Here is a 27,577-nt window from a genome sequence, read left to right on the forward strand (position 1 = left end):
AGCCACTCAGCTGCAGGATGAGAGGAGCTCGCAACCGTGCGGGTTTCCACGTGTGGGAGTGCCTCATTCCCCCATCGCACACGCCCAGTCTCCGTTTCTCGCCCCCAAAGCTGTGCCTGGTGGGTGCTGTGCCCTGCTGGGCAGACGCGAGCCTCTGCACACTGCTGTGCTCCCCCAGGGAGAAGAGGCCACTGTGTAAACGAGATTCCAGGGCTCAGGTTTGGCTGTTGACCCGCGGAACTATTCAGATATGCGTTATTTTGATTTTTCTTCATTTTTCTTTTCACTTTAAGTGTTCTTAAAGAATACTTCATGTTCTTTGATTTTTATTTCAGTTAAGGAAGGAAGTTTCATCTCAAGATATTCCTGGAATATCTTGAAAATTTGTCTTATTTGCCTTTGCTGCTGAACATTGAAGATCCTGTACTTGAGTGGAATCCAGAGGTAGGGCATTATAACATCATAAAACAAAGACAGCCGTGGTTTGGCTGGGTGTGCTGGCTCATGCCTGTAATCCCGCCACTTTGGGAGGCCGAGGCAGGCGGATACCTGAGGTCAGGAGTTCAAGACCAGTCTGACCAACATGGTGAAACCTGGTCTCTACTAAAAATACAAAAATTGGCTGGATGTGGTGGTGCACGCCCATAGTCCCAGCTACATTGGGAGACTGAGACTGGAGAATTGCTTGAACCCAGGAGGTGGAGGTTGCAATGAGCCGAGATCGTGCCACTGCACACAAGACTGTGTCTCCAAAGTAAAAAATAATAAAAAAAAAAAAAGACATCCATGTTTTGGAAGGTGGTGATGAGTGTTGCATTGTCTTGTTCTTTGAGCCAATACCTGCTGGAAAGCACTGTGACCAGTGTTGCTCAGTGAAGTTGGGGTGCGTGGCTGAGATGAGGCTCAGCCCCAGATGCTGCAGAAGCTCGTAGAGGAGGGAGGCACAGGTGTTACAGGCAGACCCCGTTGGCAGACACTGCATTGGGCTGTGGTGGTGTGAAGGCTACGGGAGGGACCCCAGCACTGTGCACGAGCCCAGAGAAGGAAGGGGCTGCTCTGCTTGGGTGGGCTTGATGATTACCTGCAAGTGGGCATATTTTAAAGGCTAGAAATGTGCCCTTTCTAGCCTCGTGAGGCAAGTTAGAAAATGTTTAATAGACAACAAAATTTGGTTGGGTAATGTTGATGGTAAAAGTTCTGTGAAGCTTGGAAAAGTGTTAACGGGCTCAACTTAAGAAAATTTGCTGGGACCATGTGCTTAGGACTGTCACAGTAACAGCAGCCAGTGGAGAGGGAATAGTGCCCCTTTTCTTGAAGCTTCCCCTGACGCCAGGGCTGATTGCACTTTGAATGGGTGTCTGGGTGCCAAGGCATGCCTCAATCAGGGTACAGGAAGGTCAGTGCTTTGAAGAATCAAACAGAGGAGTTTTTCCAGGTAGGTGGATAGTGAAGATTGGCTGGGCTATTACAAAGATGAAATAGAAATCGAAATCAAAATTCATATTGTTATTCCAAGTACATCAGTCAATGTCATGCTAGAAACAGTGTTGTGACAAGAAACAAGTCTCTGAGCACTTGATTCCACTACAGGGCTCATGCTCATGCTCATGCTTGTGTGTGCTTTCTCTTGTGCACACACGCTCTCCCTCTCTCTCTGTCTCTCTCTCTCTGTCTCTCTCTCTCTCTCTCTGTGTGTCTCTCTCTTGCGCTCTCTCTGTCTCTCTCATGCGCTCTCTCCCCGTCACCCCCTCTGCCTCTTCCCCTCTCTCTGTCTTTCCATGGGGAGAGTCGCCAGGTCGCAAAGGTTCTTGGAGCTGTACACCTGCTCCATCTCCCTGGGGTGGTTTTCCGTTTATCACCTGTAATATTTTTTTTACTCCTTATCTTAGATCTTAAAGATCTTGTTCCTCCTATTTCACAAGAATATGAAGTGATTAAGAAAATAGTTACTAAAGTAAAACATGTAAACAAAATATAAGAATCAGAAGAGTTCAGAAACATATTCTGTATTCAGAAAAAAACCAGTATACAGGAACAAACATATAAAGAATTGTGTGTCTATCTAAAGATGAATGAGAACATTCCAGCAGCCTGACCTCTGTGACTCCTAATAAACGCTGTTCAGGGTTCATGCCCCACAGCCTTTGTCCCTCTCCTTCCTCCTTGGAGTTGCTGCATTAAGTGCCACACTGCAGTGTTTCACAGCACCTTCTGTGTGTGACACACTTGATCTGGGAAATGCCCACAGAGCTACCGCTGAGTTTAAAAGAAGTAAACATCACCTCACATGACACATGTGAAACCCAGATCACTTTTTAGATAGTCTCCTTGGTATCCAATAAACTGGCTAAAGTTGGTGACAGTCCATCCTTCATTAACTCATTTATTCATTCAGTAAATGGCCTGTGCTTGAAATACGCCAAACTTTGTGGGTTCTTTGTACCACCTAGAACTTCAGATCTAATGAGTGAATTCTGTTTTAAATAATCACACTAAAGAATACATAATTGCAGTTGCAGCAAGTGTTTTGAAGCAAAATGCTCTGAAAGAGTATAACAAGGCCTATTATAGGGGATTGTCTTGTAGGGGATTAAGGAAGGCCTTGCCAACCAGGGGATGTTTAACCTGAAACTTGAAGAATGAGTGGGAATCAGCCAGGTGAAGCCAATACACCTTAAGAGAAGCCTTTAGAGAGAAGAAATGGAATGCAGAGGGCCTGGGGCAGGAGAACTTGGTGGTCATGGAGGGAGGGAGAAAAAGCCGATGTGTCTGGAACCGAGTGAATGAAGTGAAATGGGTGGAACGGTGCGGGTTGAGGCTGGAGCTGCAGGCCCTGGCCATATCACATGGGCCCTGGAGGCCTCATTACAGGTTAGCACTTTTCTCCTTAGTTCCTGGAAATGTCCTTTCTTCATTCCTCTCAAAAGAATTACACACAGCACCCTCCAGAGGCAGCACTGAACGCCAGCCCATGGCTGCAGTAGAAAAACTTGACCAGCTTCTGTTGTATTTCTTGACTCACTTGTTGTAGGTGACCTAATGGCATTGAGTTCTCAGCCTTAAAAAAAATGCTCTTGATATTTTATCTCAAGTTCTCTATACACGGTTTCCCACCCCACAGATACAGAGTGTGGCCACCAAAGCTGCTTGGTTCTTTTCTACATTTTCTCTCTCTCTCTCTCTCTCTCTCTCTCTCTCTCCCTCCCTCCTCTCTCTCTCTCCCTCCTTCCTCTCTCTCTCTCCCTCCTCTCTCTCCTCTCTCTCTCTCTCCCTCCTCTCTCTCTCTCCCTCCTCTCTCACTGCAACCTCTGCCTCCCGAATTCAAGCAATTCTTGTGCCTCAGCCTCCCGAATACCTTTTTGTATTTTTTTTTTCTTTTTGTATTTTTAGTCGAGATGGGGTTTTGCTATGTTGGCCAGGCTGGTCTGGAACTCCTGGTCTCAAGTGATCCTCCCAGTTTGGCCTCCCCAGATCCCTCACCCTGAGATTACAGGTGTGAGCCACCACGCCTGGCTTCTGCATTCCTTCTCTTTTCCATGTAGCGGTCACCTGTTGCGACGCATTCTTTAGTGTCTTCCACTGAGGCTCCATGGCCTTTCTGGCCTTCGATGCTTCCAGTTGGATTCTCAGAACACTCCAAATCAAAGTCCTTGCTGCCATTTGTCAGTAGACCCCTTTCCCGTTATAAACTGAAAATCAAGGATTCATTTTATATGAGTCAAGAAAACTCTCAAATACTTAGGCTTATTGCAATTCCTTTTCTGTTCGCTCCTGCTAATTTTGAGTGACATTTTATTCTTGGTTTGCCTGATATTTTAAGTTCTGTTCATACAGTCTTTTCCACCAGGAGTTGCATAATGACTTCAGTCACTTTAAAGAAGTTTTTTAATCCGTCTGACAAAATTATTTTCCTTTGTGAAGTGTCATTTCTGTTTCTTCCTTTTCCTGCTAGTTTTTTTCAAGATGGACTCAAAGCCGTGGAAAGCCTCAAGCCTTCCATTGAAACGCTTTCTACAGATCTTCACACGGTGAGTAACTTTCCTCCCACGACAGTGTTAAAACCATCTTAATGCAACAAACATTTTCATCTAAATGTTGCTTCTGTGTAATCCTGTGTTTTCATGCTGTGCTGCCCACATGGAGTGTGGCATTCCCACGCCGGTCCTCTGTCTTGGTGGGAGGGAACGTTTGACTAGCGAGGGAAGGAGTCGTCGCATTGTTTGGAAATGCCCTGTGAGCACCAACGTTTCGCTGTACCTCAGTCTTAATTTTCTGACTTGTTCTGTTTTGTGTGTGTATGTGTGTGTGTGTGTTTTTAAAGATCAAACAGGCCCAGGATGAAGAAAGAAGGCAGTTGATACAGCTTCGAGATATTTTGAAATCCGCATTGCAGGTTGAACAGAAAGAGGTGAGGGGATTTAATTTTGAAAGATTGCAGTTTTATCCCCATGTCTTGGAGGCTTTTGGCCTGAAGAACAAGAAGTTCATGTGTTCTAGGAGCTCACAGTTCACTCAGGCTCTGTCAGGCAGCAGTAAAACATTTAGTGTATTCTTGCAACTTAGTTCTATAAAACCGTCTTTTAAAATATGTTTATTTCAGGGGGAAGCATTTACTACATACATGGCCTTAATGGCAGTGTATAAACCCTGTGCTCTGTCAGTTGCTAGATAAGAAGCTCTCAGTGGCTTCGTCACAGAGACCATTGTCATTTGTGCCTTTTTATTCTATACCTGGCCCTCTGTCGTTCCCCTACCCTGATGTGCGTGGACTCTGCCACTTTGGGCCTAGTTACGAAACAGGAGACCAGCTGGGGCTCTGCCAGCCCCAAAGCTGTGTTCTATAAAATATGAGGTGTGAGATTTTCTTACAGCTGCCTCCATCATGACAGGCAGAAATCCTTAGTTCTCTTACTTCCCCTCTTCCTGTAATGATGTCACCGTGTGCTAACATGTCAGCAGGGACGATTTGTGTTTTGGGGACTTGTTTAAAAAAAGCCATTAAAAAGTAAATTTTAAAGATAATTTTACTGTTTTCACTATAATGTGGGTATCATAATGTGAATTTAGCATAAATCCATTTTCTTATCAATAAAAGGAATGTGTCTAAACGTATATCTAGTGATTTTAGAGAAATTGCTAAACTACGTGACAGAGCATAAAGTTCCCTCTTGGCAGTTTGATAATCTCTGTTTTCTTGTACTATAACTGAATATTGTTATTTTTCTCCCAAATGCATTTACCTTTTGTGACCGAAGTCTAGGAGAGTAAGTAGTTCAGTATTTTAATATAAAGTACAGAATTTTGCATGCTTTATTCATGAACTTATATATATATATCTTTTTATATTAATGACTAGTAGCATTTTTTATTTTAACCGCTCACCTTTCATTGTAGCAGGTTTTATTAAAGGCTGAAGAGTTTGCACAAATATTAGGGAAGTGGACATTTTCCAGGTTTACAGTTTATATTTTTGCTGCTGTTCCTTTGTGAGGATGAAGCCGTTCCCTCCCTCCCTCCCCTGCATGGCTGAACTCTAGACATCCTTCTAGTCCCTCTGAAACCCCACCTCTGGAGCGCTGCCTCTGATCACCCCAGCCCACAGTGATCTGAGTTCACAGAGCAAGTCCTGTTTGAAAGCCCCATGTCAATCACAGCCTATTCCTCTTTTTGAGTGTTGGCCGTGCTGTGAGTGCACAGATGCTTTTTCTCCAGCCAGACCTTGAGCAGCCTGAGGATGCCCTCCTGCCTTTGGAGGCATTCTTCCATCACACTATAGTGCCACAGTGCTCATTTAGTAGAATTTTGGTAAACATGGGTCAATTAAGTGAGACATTAGCAGAGCAAGGTTATATTTAGTGCTAGAAATGACCTACAACACAGTGACTTCCTCCTAGTCTAGAGAATGTAGGCCCTGACGCTTTGATATTTCCAAACATGGGATATAAGCACAAAAAGAAAAAAGAACTTGGCATATAGAGAAAATAGTGGCCTATTTGTAACTAGCAGAGGTAGTGCGAGGGTGGGAGCCAGAATGCGGTCCAGCTGTCCAAGGTGGCTGCTCCCAAGTCTGCCATTGGAAATGGTCAAGAGCTGCCTTTGTCTAAGAAGGAGGATCTAACCCATGAAGCAAAGCTCAGCTTTAAAATAAGGCAGAGCAGCTGCTGGAGCCAAATAGCCCTCTGCGCGCAGTGTGAAGGTTGTGTTTGCTTTGGCTGTGCAGAATTAGGAGGTTTGGGAAAAATGGTCTGTTGTGAGAGAGCTGGTTATTTACAGCTTTGCAGGAAAGTAACAAATTTACCAGCACAGACCAGAAGTTCTTTATAGTTTGTTGTTTTTTGTTGACCAGCCCATCTGCCCCTGATTGTACAGAGGGTTCAAATGAGCCTCCTTTACTGTTCCTCTTTGGCTCTCTGCTCAGTTGGCTCCTTGTCAAGACGTAACTCAGCAATCTCCTAGTTGTGAGTGTGTTAATGTTTTCTGTGTATCATGCCCTGCATTGCTTTTAGGTGATGGCATTCAGCAAGTTGGACAATCTTTGAACACAGTTGCAAGTAATAAGCGGATGTGAATATGCTGCATTTTCTATGTTTTAAAATGATTTTTATGATGGGAGGCCTCCATCTTGTATACCTCAAATTTGCAATAAGAATTGATCATTTGGGCATTATTGTTTAGGCTGTCATTGTTGGATTTTCTTCTGTGACTTAGAAAACTGAAGATGTTAGAGGATTTTTATTCAGTGTTACAAAAATTCTAGCCCTGCCTGTGCAATCACAGTTCATAGAAATTAAGCAACGTGCCCCAGAGAAGCTGCCTTGATGGTTGGTAGAAGCCAGTGATCCTCATTCTCTTCCTGTAAATCTCAAGCATCAGTTATTGAAGGAATGAAGAATGTGGCCATTCCACTGTGGTGGCTTCAGGCTGCTGTTTCTTTGTGACTCTGCAGCTTTGTTTTGGTGTAAAGCCTGTGCCGGTCGGGTCCCGGTGACCTCACACTTCCCAATCACTGGCCATTCATGTTTTGTTCTTGATATTTTCTGCTCTCTGTAAGAACACTATTCTTTGGTATTTTCCATTATTTTCTTTGTGAAGGTTTTCATACTTAGAGAAAAGTTGAAAAATTATGCAGTGACCACCCGTAGTGCAGTATTATACAATGAGGACCCATCTGTGCACCACAGTGTTTGATGTTTGGAGAAGATTCCATGTGCAGAGTTAAACCCATTGGTACTGCTCATCTTTGGTTGGGCTCTCTCCCTGTCAGCCTTGCCTCCTGCCTTCCCCATCCCATGTCGTCTATCCAATGGCCTTCTGCCAGGATGGACCCTGCTAGGGTGCTGGCAGAGTCCCAAAGCCTCATCACTGGTGTGCAGACTCTCTCTGCTGTTTGATGTGGAGAACCCAGACTTGTGCCCTTCTAGGGGGAGGATTAGGCTCTGGGCTGTGGTCTCAGAGATCTGAGTGCTGAAACCATCATGTTTTCCACTCTGCAGATCTCTGTCTCTCTCCTTCTCCCCACTCCCCTCCCTGCTGTCTTTGCTCCCTCTTTTTTGACCATCCTGTCTAGTAGGATGTGATGGAACAGTTTATACCACCCAGGCAGCCAAGGTCCACCACAGCCATAATTTTCTTCTGCCTCTGGCTTTGCTGTCTGGATTTGTGTATCTTACATTCCTGAATCTGCCCTTCATCAGAGATCTCTGCTGGTAGCCACCTGCCTGCCTCTCCTACCAAGCTGCTAGGTAGCCTGGCTCTGGTCTCCATGTCAGCCTCAGTGGAGGTGCTGATTTGTTGATTCACACATCCAGCTACCCTTTCCTTCGCTGTTAGTCTAAGCCAGTGCTGCACAAACACAACAGAACAAAATGGATCCATGTCTGCAACTTTACTCTGCAAGAGAGAGAGGAAGAGTGCTCTTGCTGGGCTCACACAGTGGCATCAGAGCCAGGATTTGACCCTGGCCTAGTCCACATCAAGCCTATTCTCTGAAGTCTTTTAAAAATTACCTATAAATAATGGAGAATAGGTGGTAATGAGATTTGAAAGCACTGCTCTTAGGCCAGGGCTCAGCACTTGGCTCAGCAAGGCCTCTAGCTCCCGGTTCTGCCCATGTGGGTGGACACACCTGTTGTATCTTCAGAAGATGGAGAATGAGTTGGACATCACAGCTCTCCTGGACAGGGAAACTTTATGCTTCCAGAGATGACTCCTCAACAAGTTTGTCAATCACAGGAATTGTCTGGACACAGACTGTCTGAGAAGTGAGCAAAAATGTCAGCTTTTTATGCTATCCTAGAGTCTTAGCTCAAGATTCTTTTGTTACTTGTAAATCCGTATGAGATTTGTACTGCAGCCAACATCCCCCTTTGCCTTCCGTTCCTGGAGATTTCAGATATTAAAAGTCTACTGGTCATCTGGGCCAATCTGTGTTGGCCGAATCCAATGACTAATACTTTATAGGGCCACAGAAGAGTGAAGATCAAGGGTGATGCCTGAGCTCTGAGAACTTGTCTGGGTGTCACAGGACAGAGGATATTGGACATTGATAGAATTTCATGAAAGCCTTTTGAGGTTCCACCAGATGCCCACTTCCCCTGCATACTCAGGCACACAAACAATCCCTGCACGTTGAGGCTTTGTCTGTCGAGTTTAGGTTGTCTTTATCTCTCTTAGGAAAGTGGAGAGTACATTGGAGCCTCCAGGAATTGGGGCAACATGGACTTCCCTGGCCTCTCTTATTTCCAGAAGGAGATATTCTTTTCCCTTGATTAGTATTCTAAAAATCAAAACCTTGATCATGTGAAAGGGTCAGTTTCCTCTGTCCGGCCTTCACCTGGTCAGGCATTTTGTACAGACTAACAAAGCCTATTGTTACCGGGTCATCTCAGAGTCACCTAGAGGATGCTGAAGTAATTTGTGCTAAAGCAGCTTTATAAATGTGAAGTTTTACAAGCTAGCTTAGTTGAGATCTACCTGCATGCTTTAATTGGTCTAAAGAAAAAACAGGGTAATTTCTTCCTCAACTTCTGGCATAGGGTCTGATCCTATTGAGAAGAAGAATATCCTTTATCCTGTTCATGAGACCTGAAAATGGCTCTGATTAATATGCATGGCACGAACAGTGTTAGCGGTGTTGTCATGTGATTTCACCACTTACTTTGTGCAGGGCTTTTCTTCCTCCTCAAATCAATAGACGTATTTCTTGGTTGTGTAGTTGAGACTCCTGACAGGTTTATTTTTAGTCTTTCACTGAAATGCTGTACAGGTGAGCCGTATTTCTCCACATTCTTTTCACGACATTGTTCCCAGCAGTGTTGAAAGCTGGATTTGCTCTAATTTTTGGTACCAGTGTTCTGTCCTTCTGAGAAAATGTGGAAGCTGGGACCATCCTCATTCTATGAATGGGCATGTACCCTAGTTTATCCAGAGGCACGAGTGCTGTGTGAGCTTTCTGTGGAAATGAGCTTGTTTCACGGTTGGTTGTCAGTTCAGTAATGGAGAGTGCCTCAGCACATTATTGATTGCTCACGTGGAGTTTTTGGTTTTTCTTTTTTGACAGTTTAAAAAGTCAGTGCCAGATACTCATGTGCATGAGTTGGAAGACTTAATGTGAAGATGACAGTATTCTCCTAATTGATCTTCATATTCAGTGCAGTCCCCTTCAGAAATCTCAGCTGCCTTTGTGTAGAAATTGACAGGCTGATCCTGAAGTTCATGTGGAAATGCAAGGAACCCAGAATCACCAAAACAATCGAAAAAGAACAAAGTTAGAGGACTCGCACTTCTGATTTCAGAACTTACCACAAAGTTGTAATAATCAAGACAATGTGGTACTGGCATAAGGAGAGACATATAGATCAATGAAATAGAACTGAGAGTCCAGACATAAATCCTTATATTTAGGGACAATTTATTTTCAACAAGGGTACCAAGACAATGGAGAAAGAGTCGTCTTGTTGACAAATTGTGCTGGGACAGCAGGATAGCCACAAGCAAAGAAGGAACTTGGTCCCTTACCTCACACCATAATCAAAAATTAAAATGAGTCAAAGACCTAAATGTAAGAGCTAAGACTATAAAGCTCTTGGAAGAGAGTTTTAAGTATAAATCTATATGACCTTAATTAGGCAATAGTTTCTTAGATAGCACCCTTACAGCATGTGACAAAATAAATAGTAGGTAAATTGGACTTCATTAAAATTAAAAAGTTTTGTGCTTCAGAATCTTTTTTTCCAACTCTCAGAAATCCAAGAGGCTGCCTTTGCTTTGAGATGTGGTCGAAACTCTGACTCCAGCCCGTCTTGTCCACCCCCTGGCCTTACTGCCTCAGATGCAGTATTTGTCCAGCTTCCCTGGGTGCTGACCACGTGGCCTCCCCATGTCCTCTGTGTGCTGTCCACTTTGCCTTGAAGATCCTCCCCTGATTCTCTGCCAGTTTTTGCCTTCATGTTTAAAACTCACTTCTTACAAACTCACTCTCCCTGTGCTTTTGTCCCTTCGACTCTTCAGTTCTTGAGTGCTCTTGTTCTCAGCTTGGATCACGCTGATTTTCCTGCATTAGTTCTTTCATCATTTGGGCATGTGCTTCGTTCTCTAAGGATGGTGAGCTGCTCAGTGGCAATGATGAGAGTGGCCCTGGACTCTGAGGATGCTCTCTGGGGAGGGAGGATGGTGTAATGGAAGGAGCCTCGGAGTGGAAGGCAGGATTCCATTCCACTCTTTGCTCTTGCTTTTAGGAGGCCTGCACCTGGAGCAAACCACTTACTTTCATTGTGTCCCATTTCTCCCATTATGGAATGAACTGGATAGGGGTTCTCAAAAACAGCTATAGGCAGATCTTGGCCTTTTCCTGGTTGACTTTGTGAACACTTTGTTCATGTCTTGCTCCCTTCTCATTTCCTTTAAGTCTCAGGGAAATAGAATTTCCTGCACTGGCCCTGGTGGCCTCTCCTACTTTCAGCTCAGAGTGTCTGATACCGTTTGTTTTGTTTGGTTTTTGGTTTTTTGAGACAAGGTCTCGCTCTGTCACTGAGGTTGGAGTGCAGTGGTGCTATCATGACTCATTGCAACCTCGATCTCCCAGGCTCAATCAGTCCTCCTGCTTCAGCCTCTCAGGTAGCTGGGACTACCCGTGCCTGCCACCACGCCTAGCTAATTTTTGTATTTTTAGTAGAAATTAGGTTTTGTTATGTTGCCTAAGCTGGTCTTGAACTCCTAGGCTCAAGCCATCCGCCTGCCTTGGTCTCCCCAGGTGTTGGGATTACAGGCATGAGCCACTATGCCTGGCCTGATGTCATTTGTTAAATACCACTTGAGCACCTGTTGGATGCCAGACACTGGACGTGGGCCCTGGATGTTGATTGCTAGTCCTCACTTACCCTAAGAATATGATAGGCGGGAGTTTCCCAATTGTGGTAGGTTCTGTCACATTCTCAGCAACCATGTGGCTGGTCTACCTGTTAGGGCTCCTCTTGGTCAGGATCAGACCCCCCTTACTCAAGATTGATGGGATGAGGAAGTGAAGATTTGTGCAGTACTTGTTGATGTTCACATGTGTGATCCTACTGAGTCCTTGCTGTTTATTGGCCTTACTGGGTATTCTTTTCTTATCGTCCAAGAAGGAAACTGAGGCAGAGAGCTTATGTAATGGTTCTGTAGTAAGGGACAGAAAGCTGGTTTTGTGTTTTGCTTGGAAACCCCTGCCTTTCCATTCATGTATCACCTTGCTTTTTATGGTCTGCTCTGGCCGTAGTGGGAGCCTCATGTTGTTGTCAGGGAGTTGAGGCTCATAATGAAATAAAACCTGGAAACTTGGAGGGCTCATTCCTTCAGCCAGCTTGGTAATATTGGTTTCCTGACATTTTCTTCTCCAGCCTGATAGATGGCATTTATCAGTTCCTGGAGAGGAATCTGATGTCTCTTTTTTTGGTGTGTTGAGAAGGGGAAATTTCTCTGATTCTTTTTGTTGTTGTTGTTGTTTAAAAAAAAAAAAAAAAAAAACTTAGTAGGCATACATTTTCTTTGTGTACTGCTTTTCTAAAAATTGGGACCTGGACAATATTAAAAACACACTCTTCACCATTTTTTAGGACTCCCAAATTCGGCAGAGCACAGCTTATAGCTTACATCAGCCTCAGGGAAACAAGGAACATGGGACCGAGCGGAATGGCAGCCTCTACAAGAAGAGCGACGGGTACGTAAGGGGGTGTTGCTAGAGTTTAAATGTACGTTCGTTATCTCATGTGTCCAAAATGTCTAAACTCTTATTGTTTCTCCCACTTATCCACAAGGATCCGAAAAGTGTGGCAGAAAAGGAAATGTTCAGTTAAAAATGGTTTTCTGACCATATCCCATGGTACCGTAAGTATTCTCTTTTAATCCATGGTGTCTGCTGTAGTTAGATGAAGGTGGTGTTGGAGGACTTTGTGAAGTTAGAGGACAGGAGTTATTCTCCGTGTGTTATGGTATTAAGGATGCGTCTGAAAGAATTTCCCCGTTGGAAATGCTTGTTGGCTTCCATCTTGATTGAGTGCACCTGTACCCGGTTGATGCGTTTTTTTTTGTTTGGTTTTTTTTTTGCAAAGTGGAGCCTTGTCCTTTTTATCTTCCACTCCTTAGCAGAGTCAGGACTAACTGATAAGCCAGGTTGTTTTTATTTAGAAGGCTGTGGCTCCAGAAAGCACACAACAGCAAATTGCTCCCCTAGCTCTCTTTGTCTCTGGAAATCGAACATCTCACTTGGGAAGATTTCTGCTTTTCCATTAAGGGAAAAACGTTTAAATGGGAAGAACTTTGGGGACCAGAAATCCAGGAGAAAAGAAGTATCAGTAATTTTGTTATAGAAATCTAACATAGGGTGCCCAATCTTAATCAAGGCCTCTTTCCATCATCCTGTTTATGAGAGTCCATGCAGGACAATAAATGGAGCCCTCTCCGTTGAGCTTATGAAAAGCCAGTCAGGATAAAATTCCTTACCAATCTAGCTTTCAGAGGCCAGGAACTTGGATCCCAATCACAGACACAACCCTGTGCACCATGCTGTTCTTTCCCCGGCAGCATTATGCACGCTATTGCCTCACCTGCAATGAAAACCGCATGGGCCAGTAGACAGCTTTGGTAATGTCTTAAGGCCAAGTTCGTTGCCTTTTTGTTGCTGGTGAGACGCTGAGAGTGGTTTGCATTTCTGTTCCCCAAACAGAGGCCTGGTAGTGCGTGCAGACCAGCAGCCTTAGGCATGTGAGTGGATGGTAGTGACCGTCTTTGCTTCTCCTGTCCCTCCACTCCCCTGGTGAAGGGAGAGCTGGGCAGGAGCTCAGAGGGGTTTTTCTGGCCCCTGTAGAAATGTCATCACTCAACGTAGGGTTCAGAGAAGTGGCCCTGAGGTTCTTATGAGTGATGGAATAGAATAAAACCCCAGCAGAAGGATGTCCCAGCAACAAGGTTTGTGATCCTCTGAGGGTGCCTTCGTTTTTGCCGACTTTGTTTTGGAAAGGGAGAGAAGAGCTAGAACTAACATATACCCAGTGTCGGGATCTCTCAGTGACTTCTGGTCTGGGGAATTGAATGTGTCTCTGAACTTGGAAATGAAGGTCATTTTCTGTATTTTCAATACCTAGCTTTCACTGGTCATGTGACCACCACTGTACCCCCATGGTCATGTAATTTGGATCTTAATGGGATGTTCTGGGCAGGTGCTGTGGCTCATGCCTATAATCCTAGCACTTTGGGAGGCAGAGGCAGGCAAATCACCTGAGGTCAGGAGTTCGAGACCAGCCTGGCCAACATGGGAAAACCTCATCTCTACTAAAAATTTTACAGAAATTAGCCAGGCATGGTGGTGCATGCCTGTAATCCCAGCTACTGCAGAGGCTGAGGCTGGAAAATTGCTTGAACCTGGGAAGCTGAGGTTGCAGTGAGCTAATATCATGCCCACTGCACTCCAGCCTGGAAGACAGAGCAAGACTCCATCTCAAAAAAAAAAAGGGGGGGGGGGGGGGTGGGGGGAGATTCTTTCCATGCGTGAGTGTGACGGTATTAGTTCTAGAGACTAAGGGAAGCAAATTTATCCAGTCATCACTGTCTTTAATATTAGGAATGTCAGATTAGATGAGACGAGGCTCCCTTCTAAATACCTTCCAGATCTAAACACCTATCGTTCTGTGGTTTGTTTTCTAATTGGTGTCCACTCACTGTTTGTTTGAACTCAGATTGACTGCGTTAGTGCAGAACCTGTCCTGAAGTCAAGTGGCATATTTGCTTCATTGAGAGTTCCCCTTGATCCAGGCCTCAGCGTATGCCAGTGTGTGGCTCTTTCCATGACAGGTGGAAAACATCTGATAATCCTTTGCTGACAGCATAAACTTCACTTTGAGTCACCTCCACAGCTTGAGCTTCCTCTCAAAAGATGTAGAGAGTTAGTTGTCTTTAAATTTTGATGGGTTGCCCCAGTTTTTGGCAGAGAAGTACAGTTATAACCAGCATCACTGGGATGCTGACAGCTCAGCATATTTAATAAGTGCTTTGTGTTTGGAGGGGAAAACCCTCTCCAGGGAATCTCCACTTCTGGAGGTCTCCTCCTGCCCTTAGCAGCCATTGCTGTGTACATCCTGCAGGGCTGGCAGGTGGCGCTGTCTTGATTCACTGCCTCACTGCCATGCAGAAAAATAAGTAGTTTCCAGCCCTCCATTTAGTGGCCGAGTGTTCTTTTTCTCGCCTTTTCCCTATTTCCCTGCATGCTCTAGAATTCAAAATCCAGGGGACCCTTCTGTATGACTGCGTCTACAGAGGGGTTGTGTGTGGGGAAGTGAGTTCACCCTTACCAAGAAAGAGAAATGAGAGATGCCCTTTGGTTTGGAAGCAGGTCTTCAAGAAATGGAAGCACTCAGAGTGTATTTGAACTGGTAGGAAAACCCTTCCCAGGAAGCTGGCAGCCTTCAGGAAATGAAATTATTGTATTCTGATTGGAGCAGAGGATTAAGGATAGCATCTGGGAGATTCGGTCAAAGCCCGAGTTGAATATCCCTCTTAGCCAAGTCTGTGTTTTCTGGCCCTAGGAAGAAGTGATCCTTGGCACAAAATAATTCTAATTACATATCCTCTTTGCCAAATTCACAGCATTGCTACAGCACTGAGGTCTGGGAACTGTGTTACTCTGGAAGAAATCTCTACTGGCTCTTACACAATCTGAAATTTTAAAAAATGATCATCAGTCACGAAGAAGGAAGAATACAAACTTCCTTCTAAAAGCCTGATGAATTGCGAAAAAATAGAATGGCGTGATTAAAATGGAGAATCACTGATAATCTCTTTCTGCATGGCAAACTCTAAGGCTATTGCATGTTTTTTTTTTTAACCATTCTTTCCCAAGTTTTCTACTAAACTAGGGCTTCTCAAATTAAATTCTCAAGAAAATACTGTGAATACTTTGTGAATTACGTGAAACTGTTTTATACCTCAGTTAACTGATGACACCTTTTTTTTCTCCTTTTTGAGATGGTATCTCACTATGTTGCCCAGGCTGGAGTGCAGCAGCCATTCTCGGCTCACTGCAACTTCTGCCTCCCAGGTTCAAGCTATTCTCCTGCCTCAGCCTCCCAAGTAGCTGGGACTACAGGTGTACACTACCACGCCCAGCTAATTTTTGTATTTTTAGTAGAGACGGGGTTTCACCATTATTGGTCAGGCTGGTTTCGAACTCCTGACCTCAGGTGATCCAGCTGCCTTGGCCTCCCAAAGTGCTGGGATTACAGGCATGAGTTACCGACCTGTGCCCAGCCGACCTCTATGTTTCCAAATTGCAACAGGTTAGAATTTTAGTGGATAGAATTTTCTCCCATAAATTTTTCTAGTAGCTTTACTATTAGCTAATACTTAATCTGAATACTTAACCTGAGTAGCAAACAATTTTATTTATTTGTTTATTTTGAGACAGAGTCTTGCTCTGTTTCCTGGGCTGGAGTGCAATGGTGCAATCTTGGCTCACTCCACCTCCCAGGTTCAAGCAATTCTCCTGCCTCAGCCTCCCAAGTAGCTGGGATTACAGGCATCCACCGCCACGCCCAGCTAATTTTTTTGTATTTTTAGTAGAGACGGCATTTCACCGTGTTGGCCAGGATGGTCTCGATCTCTTGACCTCGTGATCCACCCGCCTCAGCCTCCCAAAGTGCTGGGATTACAGGTGTGAGCCAGCAAACAATTATTAATGTAAAACTTAAAATGGCTGATACTGCTTAAGATCAGCTTATATGTTTTGTAGACCTATTCTTAAGGTTCTCATTTCTTAATATGTAGGCACATTTATGCCTTTATAATTATTCCTACTCCAAATAAAGGCGCTGAATATTTTTCTGTATTTTGTGGTTTGCTGTGAAGTGAGAAATCTGTCTTTGATGGTAGTTATCTCGGAGAACTAACACTTTTCCCCAAATCACAGGGAAGAAGAAAGATCACGAGGTGGAGGTGGGAGAGAGAATGAGTAGTAGTAATTTAAGCTGTGGTTCTTTGCTGCCCTTAAAGATAAGTCCAGGCAAGCAACTACCTTACGTGGATACCCATGTCGAGGACAGGGAGAGTGTCAGTTAAGCTCCAAGCTCTGGAGCCGGCCTGACTTTTTGGAATCCTAGCTTCCTTGCTCTCTAGGTGTATAACCTGAATCAAATCATTTAGTCTGGACCACCAGTATCTTTACCTATAAAATTGAACTCGTTCCTACCTCAAAGGGCAGTTAGGAAAATTAAATGAATTCTTTCATGAAAAATGTTTAGAAGAGTGCCTGCCTTGTATAGGTATGTCATAATAATCGCTGAGTAAATGTAGCTATTATTATTCAGAGTCATTATTTTGTCCATGAAGGTGCTTCTGTATTTATCAAAGCTCATAAACCTTTCCTATTATTCCTGTGTCTTAAGACCCCACAATTTGGAGTAGCCCTAAAATTTGCACATGTATAGTTGTGTGATCACAGGGAGGTAGTGGAATAAACACAGGCTATGTATGAGTGGATATACACCCATGTTAATGTACTTGGTTGCATACATGGTTTGTAATGATATCTCTGTAGAAATAGATTATTTGGTGTATTTGATTCCTGGATAAGCTAGATAATCAGATTTGGTAACAATCCAAATCAGTAGTGTCTTCACTTAAACTGTCCAGATTTACAAGGTAGAGCTTGGTGTCTTCTAACGCTGATTTCTGACGATCTAATTCTCTGAGATACGTACAGATGATGGAAGATATCTGACTAACCTATAGAAGATAAGACCAACACAGCCACGAGCCAGGAGAGCCTAGTGCAGTCCTGTTTATCTAACTTTTGCTGGAACAAACTTAAATTTGTTAAACCCAAATCCTTCACACTGCAAGGATGGGTTCAACTCTCCCACCCTAACTCTGTAGACTCAATGGAAGGCAGCTGCTGGGCCTGAAGGGCATGAGGGTTTCACAGGTGTGTCCAGGTGTAGGGGCTTATGTGTGTGTATCTGCATTAATCCCAAATCCAGGTTTTATTTTATCTTGAAGTGACTGGTGGCCAAGGGAAGTGGGGTCCAAGAATGATGGAAGTTTAAGACATTTTTATTTGATCTTTCCTTTAGCACTTTGATAGGTGGGTAAGATAAGCCCACTCCTATTTGGATATTTCTCCGAGATTCTGAGGTATTCTGCCGTTCCGAATTTTTGTTTCTGAAATTATCTTCTTATCCTGAGTCCTTTGCTTTTTTGGACTAAGTGTGATCTCTTTGTTTGAAACTGTAATAAAATAGCCATTTTTGACACAACTCTGATGGAAAGTATGTTGTGATCTCTTGGTGTCTTTGTGTGTCGGGGAGAAGGTTTGGGGGTTACAGATAACGAATGAAGTATGTTTTCTTGAATCTTAAGTGACGGCGATGGTTGGCATTTAGGAATGTGAATATATTATCCATCATCACTTCAGACAGTGGGAAAACAATTTCTCTGCCATTTTTGTGCCGTGAAATTACCTTCGCTGTAGGTGAGGTTTATGCTAAGAAAAAATGCTTTTAAGATCACCAGAAATAGAGCTGGGTGCCCAAGTTACCTGGCAAATCGTCTGTGTTGTCAGTAGGAATCAGAGCCGAACATGTTGGGCTTAGCCGTAGAGGATCTTGATTTGAAGGCACGCACTGCCAGCAGCCTCTCAGAGCTGGCATCACTTGTTCCCTTGTCCAGGTGGGTTTGTGTAGACCACCAAGGTGCCCTTGCAGGGAGGCGGTTGCACTCTGTGGAGACGAAGCTCAGGGGCCTCTGTAACTTGCCTCAGTCATGCCTACCTCAGTCAAGTCTGCCTTCTGAAGGCCACCTATGCAAACTCATGAAGAGCTTGCTCTTGCTGTCTCTCATGAGGATTGACACTGTATGATTTTCTATTCCTTCCACCCATCCTCAGCCCTGTTTTTTGTTTTTTTGGCTTTTAAACAGGCTAACCGGCCTCCCGCAAAGCTCAACCTGCTAACCTGCCAGGTGAAGACCAACCCTGAGGAGAAGAAGTGCTTTGATCTTATTTCACGTAAGGCTCCCTCTGAGATGCCACACCGTAGAAACATTGTCTTATGCTCTCTTCTAGGGCGTCCGTCCCATTTCAAACACTGAATTCTGAAGATTTGGTTTTTGAAGAGACATCCCCTTTTGTCTAGTGATGTGCATGCTTTGTGTTCCCTTAGCAACTGCAGGCTTGCCAGTCTTTCTAGTTGAGGGTTTGACTTTGAGGACTGGCCCTGCTCCTCAGGGGCGCTGTAGACCTGGGATATCACCTGGCTCTCTGAGCCTCAGCATTCCTTTTTCTAAATAAGGAGATCCTACAAGATAAGCCCTCAAGCCTAAAACTCCTTCTTTCACTTTAAAAAGAGAAAAAAAGGACAATTATGTTTTCAAAAACTTACATAATTTGGGCGATGTTAGAGATGCTATAAAACTAAAATGAGGGTCTTCAACAGGGCCCTTGAAACTTCAGTTTTTGAAATTGTTTTTCTTCCTCGCCACTGAATTAGTTTTTCTGCTTCTGTATGCTTTTCCTTTTTGTGGTGTTCACAAAAGAATCCCCACAGAACCATCCATTGTGGCAAATGTTTACTCAGCACCCCTAAATAAAAGGGCTCATGATATCTAAAAGAAAATAAGATAAACCTATTTTCCTTGGTAGTTCTGTGTAACAGGGTTACAGTTTGGAGGAATAAGGGGCCAGTCTCCCCTTTCCCTTTGAAGAGGCAGTCACTGGGGATTTGGGCACAAGAGTTACATTTGCAGAGGACCACGCCAGACTGTGTACTGTAGGAAGGCAGTGCTACTCTCGGTGCCTCAGTACCCCTGAGTGGGAGATGGCTACCTTTTCAAATGTCTGTTGACCCGTATTACTGAGGGCTAGGAAGTCACTTGTTGTGTGATTAACACTCCCAGCAAACCTGCGTGGTAATTCTCACTCCACCTTACCCACACTGGCTTGCCCTTTTCCTCCCTTTTCCCCTTCTCACACCCTCTGTGTGAAGCTCTGGGGTGGGTGGAGCACTGTGATGTGTGGAGAGGGTTCCAGAACGCTTTGTTCTTCAGACTCTAGACTGATTTGTAAAATAAAAATGGACTTTATCCTACATCAAACACCCATCCCGGCTCAGTCTAGTAAGTTCCACAGATTCTCATCAAAGCTTGTGTTTCATTCATACAGGAGTTATAAAATGCTGAGTACTGACCAGAGTTTAAAATGTGATCACAAGCCAGGTGTGGTGGTGTGCTTCTGTAGTCCCAGCTACTCGGAGGCTGAGGCAGGAGGATCGCCCAAACCTGGGAGTAGACATCCAGCCTCAGTAACATAGCAAGACCCTGACTCTTTAAAACATACACACACACACACACACACACACACACACACACACACAGACACACACAGCAAGACCCTGACTCTTTAAAACACACACAAACACACAGTGTGATCACTGCTGGGTTACCTAGCAAGACCCTGACTCTTTAAACACACACACACACACACACACACAGTGTGATCACTGCTGGGTTACCTGCCTCTAGCTAGCAACAAAGGCTTGAATTAAAGGGAGAAAACCTGATGGTGTAATCTGATATCTGCCAGTGGCTGGGGCTGACTCGGAGGGTTTTAGACCTTTCCATTTTCTGCACTAGTAACACACAAGATGCCATGTGTTAAAGTACCCTTCATTAACTCATAACCATGTAATAGTGAACTGATCACATGGAGGTGGGTGCAGGGACTTCTTCCCTCAGCGGACCTAGGCCCCTCCAGCACGCCCTGCAGGGAGGCCCCGCTAGATGCCATAGGTGCAGAAGCACTTGCTCCAACGTATTCCCAGCCTACACCTTTTCACAACGCAGCAGGCACCAGGGAGGATCAGTAGATGGCAAGTGTGCATACCTTCCTTCTGGGCATGAATTAGTACAGCCCTTATGCATGTGGGATCTCAGTCCTCTGTGAACCTGGACACACAAGCACTGTGGCCGACTGACATTGACCAAGATCCTGCCAGTGTCTTTGCTGCAGCCTGATGCGTAAGAAACATCTTCAGAGAGGACTTTTAGCCTGTGATGACGAGAAAGGCTTGCTGAGCCCAGTTATGGGCAGTGTCATGAGTTTGCTAGAGTCCATTGTCATCTTTGAAAAGAGCTCTCATCCCTCCTCCTTCCCTTCTTGTCCTCCAGTGGGTAAAATAAATTCCAGTCCTACAAATGCTTCATCCTCAGCAAGCTTCCAAAGCGTACCCTCCCTGTGCGTATCTGTAGTGAAAATGCTTTGTGCAGGGCTATGTAGGTTTGGGTTGAAAACTGGCCACACACCCCAGAGTCATCACAAGAAACCTCTGGCTGCACTGTAAGCTGTGATTTGATGAACATCCTGACAAGGTGAGGGACATGAGGTCAGGGCCTGGTTCTGGCTGACTCAGGAGCGTCTGTCTGTCTTCATCCCTCTCCGATTCCTCCTCTACTTCCTGACCAGCCTCATGGGATGAGCATCACCAACATGCTTTTGAGCTTCCAAGATATTTGGGTAGGCCAAGCAGTGGCTCACGCCTGTAATGCAAGCACTTTGCGAGGCCGAGGTGGGAGGATTGCTTGATGCCAGGAATTTGAGACCAGACTGGGCAACGTAGAAAGACCTCCTACAAAAAATTTAAAAATAGCTGAATATGGTGGTTTGTGCCTTTGGTCCCAACTTCTCGGGGGGCTAAGATGGGAGGATTGCTTGAGCCCAGGAGGTTGAGGTTACAGTGAGTTGTGATTGTGCAATTGCACTCCAGCTTGGACACCACAGCAAGACTCCGTCTCAAAAAAAAGACATTTGGGCAGTTGGGGAAGTCAAGTAGAAGCACATGCACTGAGGCCTTGAGGGTGGTGTTTTCTGTGTGGGTCTGCAGACACCCCATCGTCACCCATTCCTCCTCATCCTCATGTGGTCAGTTCATCTTGGAATCTTCCCAGAAAATTCAGACGAGCAATAGACTGACTGGCTGGTTGCAGTTACTTTCTGCAAGATGCTCCTTTACCATCCTTGCCCTTAAACAGGGCTTCCCATTCTCATGAAGGTGGAAATGGGGCCAGGGGCGGTGACTCACACCTGTAGTCCCAGCTACTCGGGAGGCTGAGGTGGGGGGATCACTTGAGCCCAGGAGTTTGAGGTTGCAGTGAGCTGTGATCGTGCCACGGCACTCCAGCCTGGGTGACAGAGGGGGACCCTATCTCCTTAAAAAAAAGAGAAAGATGTAAATGGGCATGGGCTCTTCTAGGAGGACAGTTCTGTGGCAAGGTCAGCCCTTCTGGGAACTCATGCAATTTGTTGCCCTCAGACTGACCCCACTCATAACAAATTCAAGTCCTGAGCTATTATCTGCAAACCCCACAGGCATCCTGGGCGGGATGGAAGGAACAGGAGAATTGTGAGGTAACCCAAGTGAGTCCCCTGAGGAGGATGGAAACAGAGGGAGTCAGTGACCTTCTAGGTCCCCACTGCGGGTTAGTGGCCAGTAGAGCCAGAGCCCCGGCTGGAAGCTGTGCTTCGCTGGCCAGCAGCACCTAGTGCTCCAGTCATCCCTCCATCTCCTGCACTTCTCGCTCACAGCTGAAGCTGCTGGAAGCCATCTGCTTGTTTGTAGCTTCTTCAAAGAGTCTGTAATAGAGGGGATCCTTGCTTGGGAGTTTTTCTCAGATTTGCCTCCTGCTTCTGCAGTTTTTACACATGAGAATGCAGAAATTGGCCAGGTGCCCACTCCTGTAATCTCAGCACTTTGGGAGGATGAGGTGGGAAGATCACGTGAGCCCGGGAGATCGAGGCTGCAGCAGGTCGTGCACTGCACAGTTGCACCACTGCACTCCGGCCTGGGTGACAGAGTAAGACTCTGTCTCAAAAAAAAAGATGCCATGGTGTTGTGGAAAGTGGTTGGGCCAGAAGTCCAGGAACCGAGTTCTGCTACTGGCTATGCCTGTTTTTACAGCTTAGCCTCTCTAGACGTTAGCCCATCGCCCAGTCACTCACCAAGAGTTGTTCTAAGAACCAACGTGCTTTCAGGAGTAAACACCACTACTGAGAGGTGGCGTGTCCACTCACTTTTAGGAGCACAGATGTTCGTTGTTTCCCTAAGAACAGAATCGGTGCTTGTCACCCTTCTGCCATCTGCAAAAGCTGGATTCCCCCCTCCCCTTTTTCTTTATTAAATCTAATTATATTTTTTGCTTTGGCTTTAGACTGCTTCAGACAGAGAATAGCCATATACCCCTCCCCCAGCCTTCGTTCTGTTAACATCTTAATACAGTTACCCAATAGTCCATGGTACATGTTATCCAACCATATTTATGTAGTTATCGAAAACAGGAAACATTGGTTTGATGCTGTTAACTAAAAATCATACTCAGATTTTACCAGTTTTCCCACAAATGTCCTTTTTCTGCTCCAGAATTCCATCCAGGACCCCACATTACATTTAATTGTGATTTTTATCCTGGTTTCTTGCAATCTGTATCAGTTCTGTAGTCTTCGATTATTTTTCATGAAGCCTTCTTAAAGAGTATTGACCTGTTTTTTTGGTCAGACTCCCTTAATTTGGATTTCTCTAGTGTTTTCTCATGATTGGATTGAGGTGATGTGTTTTTGGCAAGAAGCAACGCTGCCACATCCCACAAAGCCGTCTCCCCGCTGCACACACACACAGGTCCACAGCCTGGCAAAATACTTGCAAAACGCTGCTGACGCCGGCAGTATGTGAGTGTAGGATTTTACCTTCGACCATTATTTAACATTCCTCTCTTGATTTTGCCATATTTGTAGTACTTGATTCTCAAAACATACTCTTAGAATTTCTCATACTAATCTTTTTCTAAGAAAGCCAGAAAACTTCTAAGATACTCTTTTTTTAAAAGGCTTTTATTATTCAAAGGGCTTTAACAATTACTTTTTGGGGGCCAACTCTGTAGTGAGTTAAAATGAAGCTATTGAGAGGATAGTGATGGTTTTCGTTGAATAGCTTCAGTTTTTAGAAGCAGGCATCTTTTTAAACTTGAATGAAGGAAAGGGGCAGGTTTATTTTGCATTACAATGCCCCGTTAGTGAAGGCAGACATTTGGAGGGATATGAGGGAGTGCCTGGTTTTATACAAATCATAATGTCCTAGCAGAGAGCTAAGATTATTCCATAGGCTAATTAGAAACCACTTTCTTTTGGAATTTTGTATGGATTGCTGTCTGGGCTCACAGTTGAAATTCCTTTTGCTATGCAGATGACAGAACTTACCACTTTCAAGCTGAAGACGAACAGGAATGTCAAATGTAAGTTACATGGTGGTGGGAGTTTGGGCTGGACTTACCCGTTGTGGGATTTAACCCAATGTCGCGCTTGTTTTTCTAGTTGGATGTCTGTGCTACAGAATAGCAAAGAAGAAGCTTTAAACAATGCATTTAAGGGGGATGACAACACTGGAGAAAATAACATCGTCCAGGAACTGACAAAGGAGATCATCTCAGAAGTGCAGAGGATGACCGGCAATGACGTTTGCTGTGACTGTGGGGCGCCAGGTGACCCAGGGACCCCACCGACCCTGGGCTCTAGGACATTTAAATCCCATTCTGATTCACAGAATCCATTCATTGATTTTCGCTTTCATTTCAAACACGAAATTAAGTGTAGCTCAGCCTGAGTTCATCCCATTACACAAATGCTTAATGAACTGTGCAGACCGCAGCAGGGGACAGGGTTGGAAAGATGTTTGCCTGCCTGGCTCCAGAGCAGGACTGAGTAAAGAGGGCCTGACAGCGCTGAAAAGATTGAAATGCTTTTTGAGAAATGAAAACTGAAGGGTACAGTGAGGATGAACTCAAGGTCATGTGGCCATCATATAGGCTGACAGGCTGCATGTGTATGGGCTTCCTGGCTTGGAATCTGCTCTCTTCTCCCTTTATCCTACTTTGCAGAACTTCTGAAGTAGCTTTAAGCCGCTCTCTGGCTCCATAATCCTGGGGGAGCCACTTGCTTTGTTCAACATTGATTTTCCTGTCTGAAAAGTGAAGGGACAGGTCCCTTCTAATTGACACATTGTGTGAAATGAGATTTTATTTTTACATTTTGATAAAGCATTAATTAGGGGCTTTATAGTATGATGTGGTTTAAGGAATTTACTTATTTTAATTCAGACAGAATGATGGGAGGTAGGGGTCAGGGGGACTACACAGGTGCATTTTCTGAACATTTGTAAAATGAAAAAGATGGATGATTGGCTAGAATGATCAATCCCCTTTTCATTCCTCCAATTCTATGACAATTTTTCTCAAAAAAACTAAACACAACCAAAATAGAGTGGACAGTTGTGAAATGTACCCTTAGATTCCCATGACCCTGAAGACTGTATTTGGCCTTGGATCCATTAAAAAAAATTTTTTTTTTAGCAGATTCCACATTCATCTGTCAAGCATTTTGTGGGTCCCTATCATGTGCAAATATATGGTAAGGGATGTTAGTAGCCAAGCTGTTGGGGGGAAAGCATGGCTTTGAACCCACATAGAGGTAAGGCCACCGTCTGCTCTGCACTCCCTGGCAACCTTGAGCCTGAGCATCACACAGGTGTGTTTGCTGTAGAGTGAGATAAGAATCCCTGCCCTGGTCATCTCATGGGGCTCTCAGATTTGATACAAAAGTGCTCTGTGATTTCTGAAGCTCTCACAACGCAAACTATTATTGCTGCTACCAGCGTGCTAAATACAGTGTATCCTATGCACATAGTATGTGCTCTCTTATTATCAGCATCTATACATGTGTATGTTTTAAACCTATCCCCTTTTACTACTAGACTTTGACTGGTCTCCTTGTTTTCCTCTTGCTCAATTCTGCTAGTGTGATCAGGTTGGTGATGGCATGGTCTGTTTTCAGGAGCAGCCACTGAGGAGCCCTTGGTCACTGAAGTGTGTCCTATTGTTTTTTGCACACACAGCACCTGTCACATGATGGATGGGGAGATGGAGAGAGAGGGAAGAAGAGGGAAAGCAGATGTGTGCATATATGGGTATTGCATATATTGGTGGTAATTATGGACGGAGGTTCCAGCCGTGTTAAGGATCAGAAAATGCTTATGTTCAGAACTCCTTGTTCAGTAACTATGCAGAAAGAAAGCTGTGACTCCTGACCCTCTTTTTTACTGGAAGCTGAAATCTGCCCTGTTCTCTTTGGCAGATCCTACGTGGCTTTCCACCAACCTGGGCATCCTGACCTGCATTGAGTGTTCCGGAATCCACCGAGAGCTGGGGGTTCATTATTCCAGGATGCAGTCCCTGACCTTAGATGTACTGGGAACATCTGAGCTGCTGGTAATTTTTAAACCCTTGATTTCAGATTGGAAACAAATGAGCTGTAAGCTAAGTTTTACTTTTGGCATTCGAATCCATTTTCTAGTGGTTGTTGAGATGGGTTTGGATAATTAGAAAATCATTGATAATTCCTCATTTTTAGCTACTGGTGGTTGAGGGCACTTCTTGTTGCAAAACCTTATTTGTAAATGAATAGAGGGAAGTGAAACCAAAAAGGAGCATTGAGAGTGGTGTGAGATTCTGCAGAAATGAAGTAAGATGGTGACATAGGCCAGTTTACCCCATCCATTAGACAGATGTGGAATCCAACGTCTAAAGACAGGAAAGTACTTATTTTCCCTCATCACCAGCTGATTTCTGACAAGGCTGTGGTGACAACTTGCCTCAAGCCTCCAGTGGACTTTTCCCTACCCTAAATTGTCCCCCTTGTGGGGAGATACTGGTCTTCATTTTTACCGTCTTTGTTTCTTAAAAAGTCTTTCATTCCTGGTTCAATGATAAGATCTAAGCCATGTGATAGAGATGGGGGAGACTGAAGTATTTTCTGTGAAGTGGCTTTCAGAGTATCAAGACTCTGGTCCCACAAGGTCCATCAGACAGGTTATACTCCAGCCACCTAAGACATGAGCTTTCATGGACTGCCTTCCCTAGAAAGCAGTACTTGAAATTATCTCCTGGGACAACTGGGTGTTGACAGTAAACAGTAAGTAGATATTGATTGCCATTGATTTTAATGTTGAATTTGAAAGTTACACGTAGGGAATTTAATGTCAAGCGCAGTAGTCTTGACGGAAAATCAATAGTTGTGGACCATGTTCCTCTCGGGGACATCAATCTTCATGACTTCAAATCCAGTGTGTCTGAACTTCAAATGCATTTTGAACTCTCTTGTCAAACACTTGCAGTCCTTCCAGGAATTCCTTTATGGTCTTGAAAGACAGAGTTGGGAGAAACTACAGCGGATCCTGGCAGCCTAGTTAGTAACATGCTTAGTTACTAGAAGTTTAAAACTAAGATAGATTAATTTAAAGTTTAAAACTAAGGAACTCCAAGCAGTGCCTTCCTGGTTATTAACATACAGTAGTTACTGTTCATGTAATAATGCATATAACCTACATCTTAGAGAGGTATACATGTGGTATCTCTCGGATAACTGATGATGGCATAGATTGGAGATTTCCATAGTATATTTTCACAGAAACACAAAGTACCTTTCAGTAAACAGTGGTGAACTATGGAAGTTGTTTCTTTTACTGATTTTCTTAAAACAATCAGAAGCGTTAAGTGATTTATGATAAAGTAAAAATTGCTTATTTTGTACTAGGCATTTTGCAGATGACTTTATATGTACGAGGCTCATTTAATCTCCAATAACAACCTGACGATCTTGGTATATTATCCGTCCTTTACAGAGGAGGAAACTGAGGCTTAGAATGTTTCAGTATGCCTAGGGTTATGAAGCTTTTAAGATGACAGATCTGGGGTGAGGGCCCCTTTAATCTGATTCCAGACCTCACACTTAAACCTTTGAGGAGCCTGGGACACAAATTGGCATCTTAGTGGGTTGTCTTGCCATATGATACACATTTAAACATCTCTGCTATCCCTATCACCATCCCCAACAAATGTTTAGTAGTCAACTCTGGAGAAAAAAGAACCCTGATTTGCAACCTTCCTGTTCTCGTGGTGTAAATACTCCAATCATGGCCAATTTCAGGCTACTTATGTGAACTACTGAATGTGAAGTTGGAAA

The 27,577-nt window shown here is 44.3% G+C and overlaps 1 protein-coding gene across 4 annotated transcripts in view; it reads left to right on the top strand.

The window, feature by feature from the left end:
• ASAP2 (ArfGAP with SH3 domain, ankyrin repeat and PH domain 2) overlaps nt 1–27,577 on the top strand; it is a 192,600-nt gene that overhangs the window by 122,151 nt on the left and 42,872 nt on the right. For 2 of the 4 annotated variants that reach the window (XM_017525113.2, XM_017525133.2), the window contains exons 8-16: nt 3,953–4,028; nt 4,322–4,408; nt 5,256–5,264; nt 12,090–12,193; nt 12,291–12,360; nt 18,439–18,526; nt 23,748–23,796; nt 23,876–24,042; nt 25,691–25,824. In XM_017525113.2, the coding sequence (XP_017380602.1) occupies nt 3,953–4,028; nt 4,322–4,408; nt 5,256–5,264; nt 12,090–12,193; nt 12,291–12,360; nt 18,439–18,526; nt 23,748–23,796; nt 23,876–24,042; nt 25,691–25,824 (784 nt within the window). The remainder of the gene's footprint in view (nt 1–3,952; nt 4,029–4,321; nt 4,409–5,255; nt 5,265–12,089; nt 12,194–12,290; nt 12,361–18,438; nt 18,527–23,747; nt 23,797–23,875; nt 24,043–25,690; nt 25,825–27,577) is intronic. The other 2 variants (XM_017525122.2, XM_017525144.2) reach the window with 1 other exon arrangement.

The sequence above is a fragment of the Cebus imitator genome, unplaced genomic scaffold (genome assembly GCF_001604975.1).
Source record: "Cebus imitator isolate Cc_AM_T3 unplaced genomic scaffold, Cebus_imitator-1.0 Scaffold1, whole genome shotgun sequence".
Classification (NCBI taxonomy): Eukaryota; Metazoa; Chordata; class Mammalia; order Primates; family Cebidae; genus Cebus; species Cebus imitator.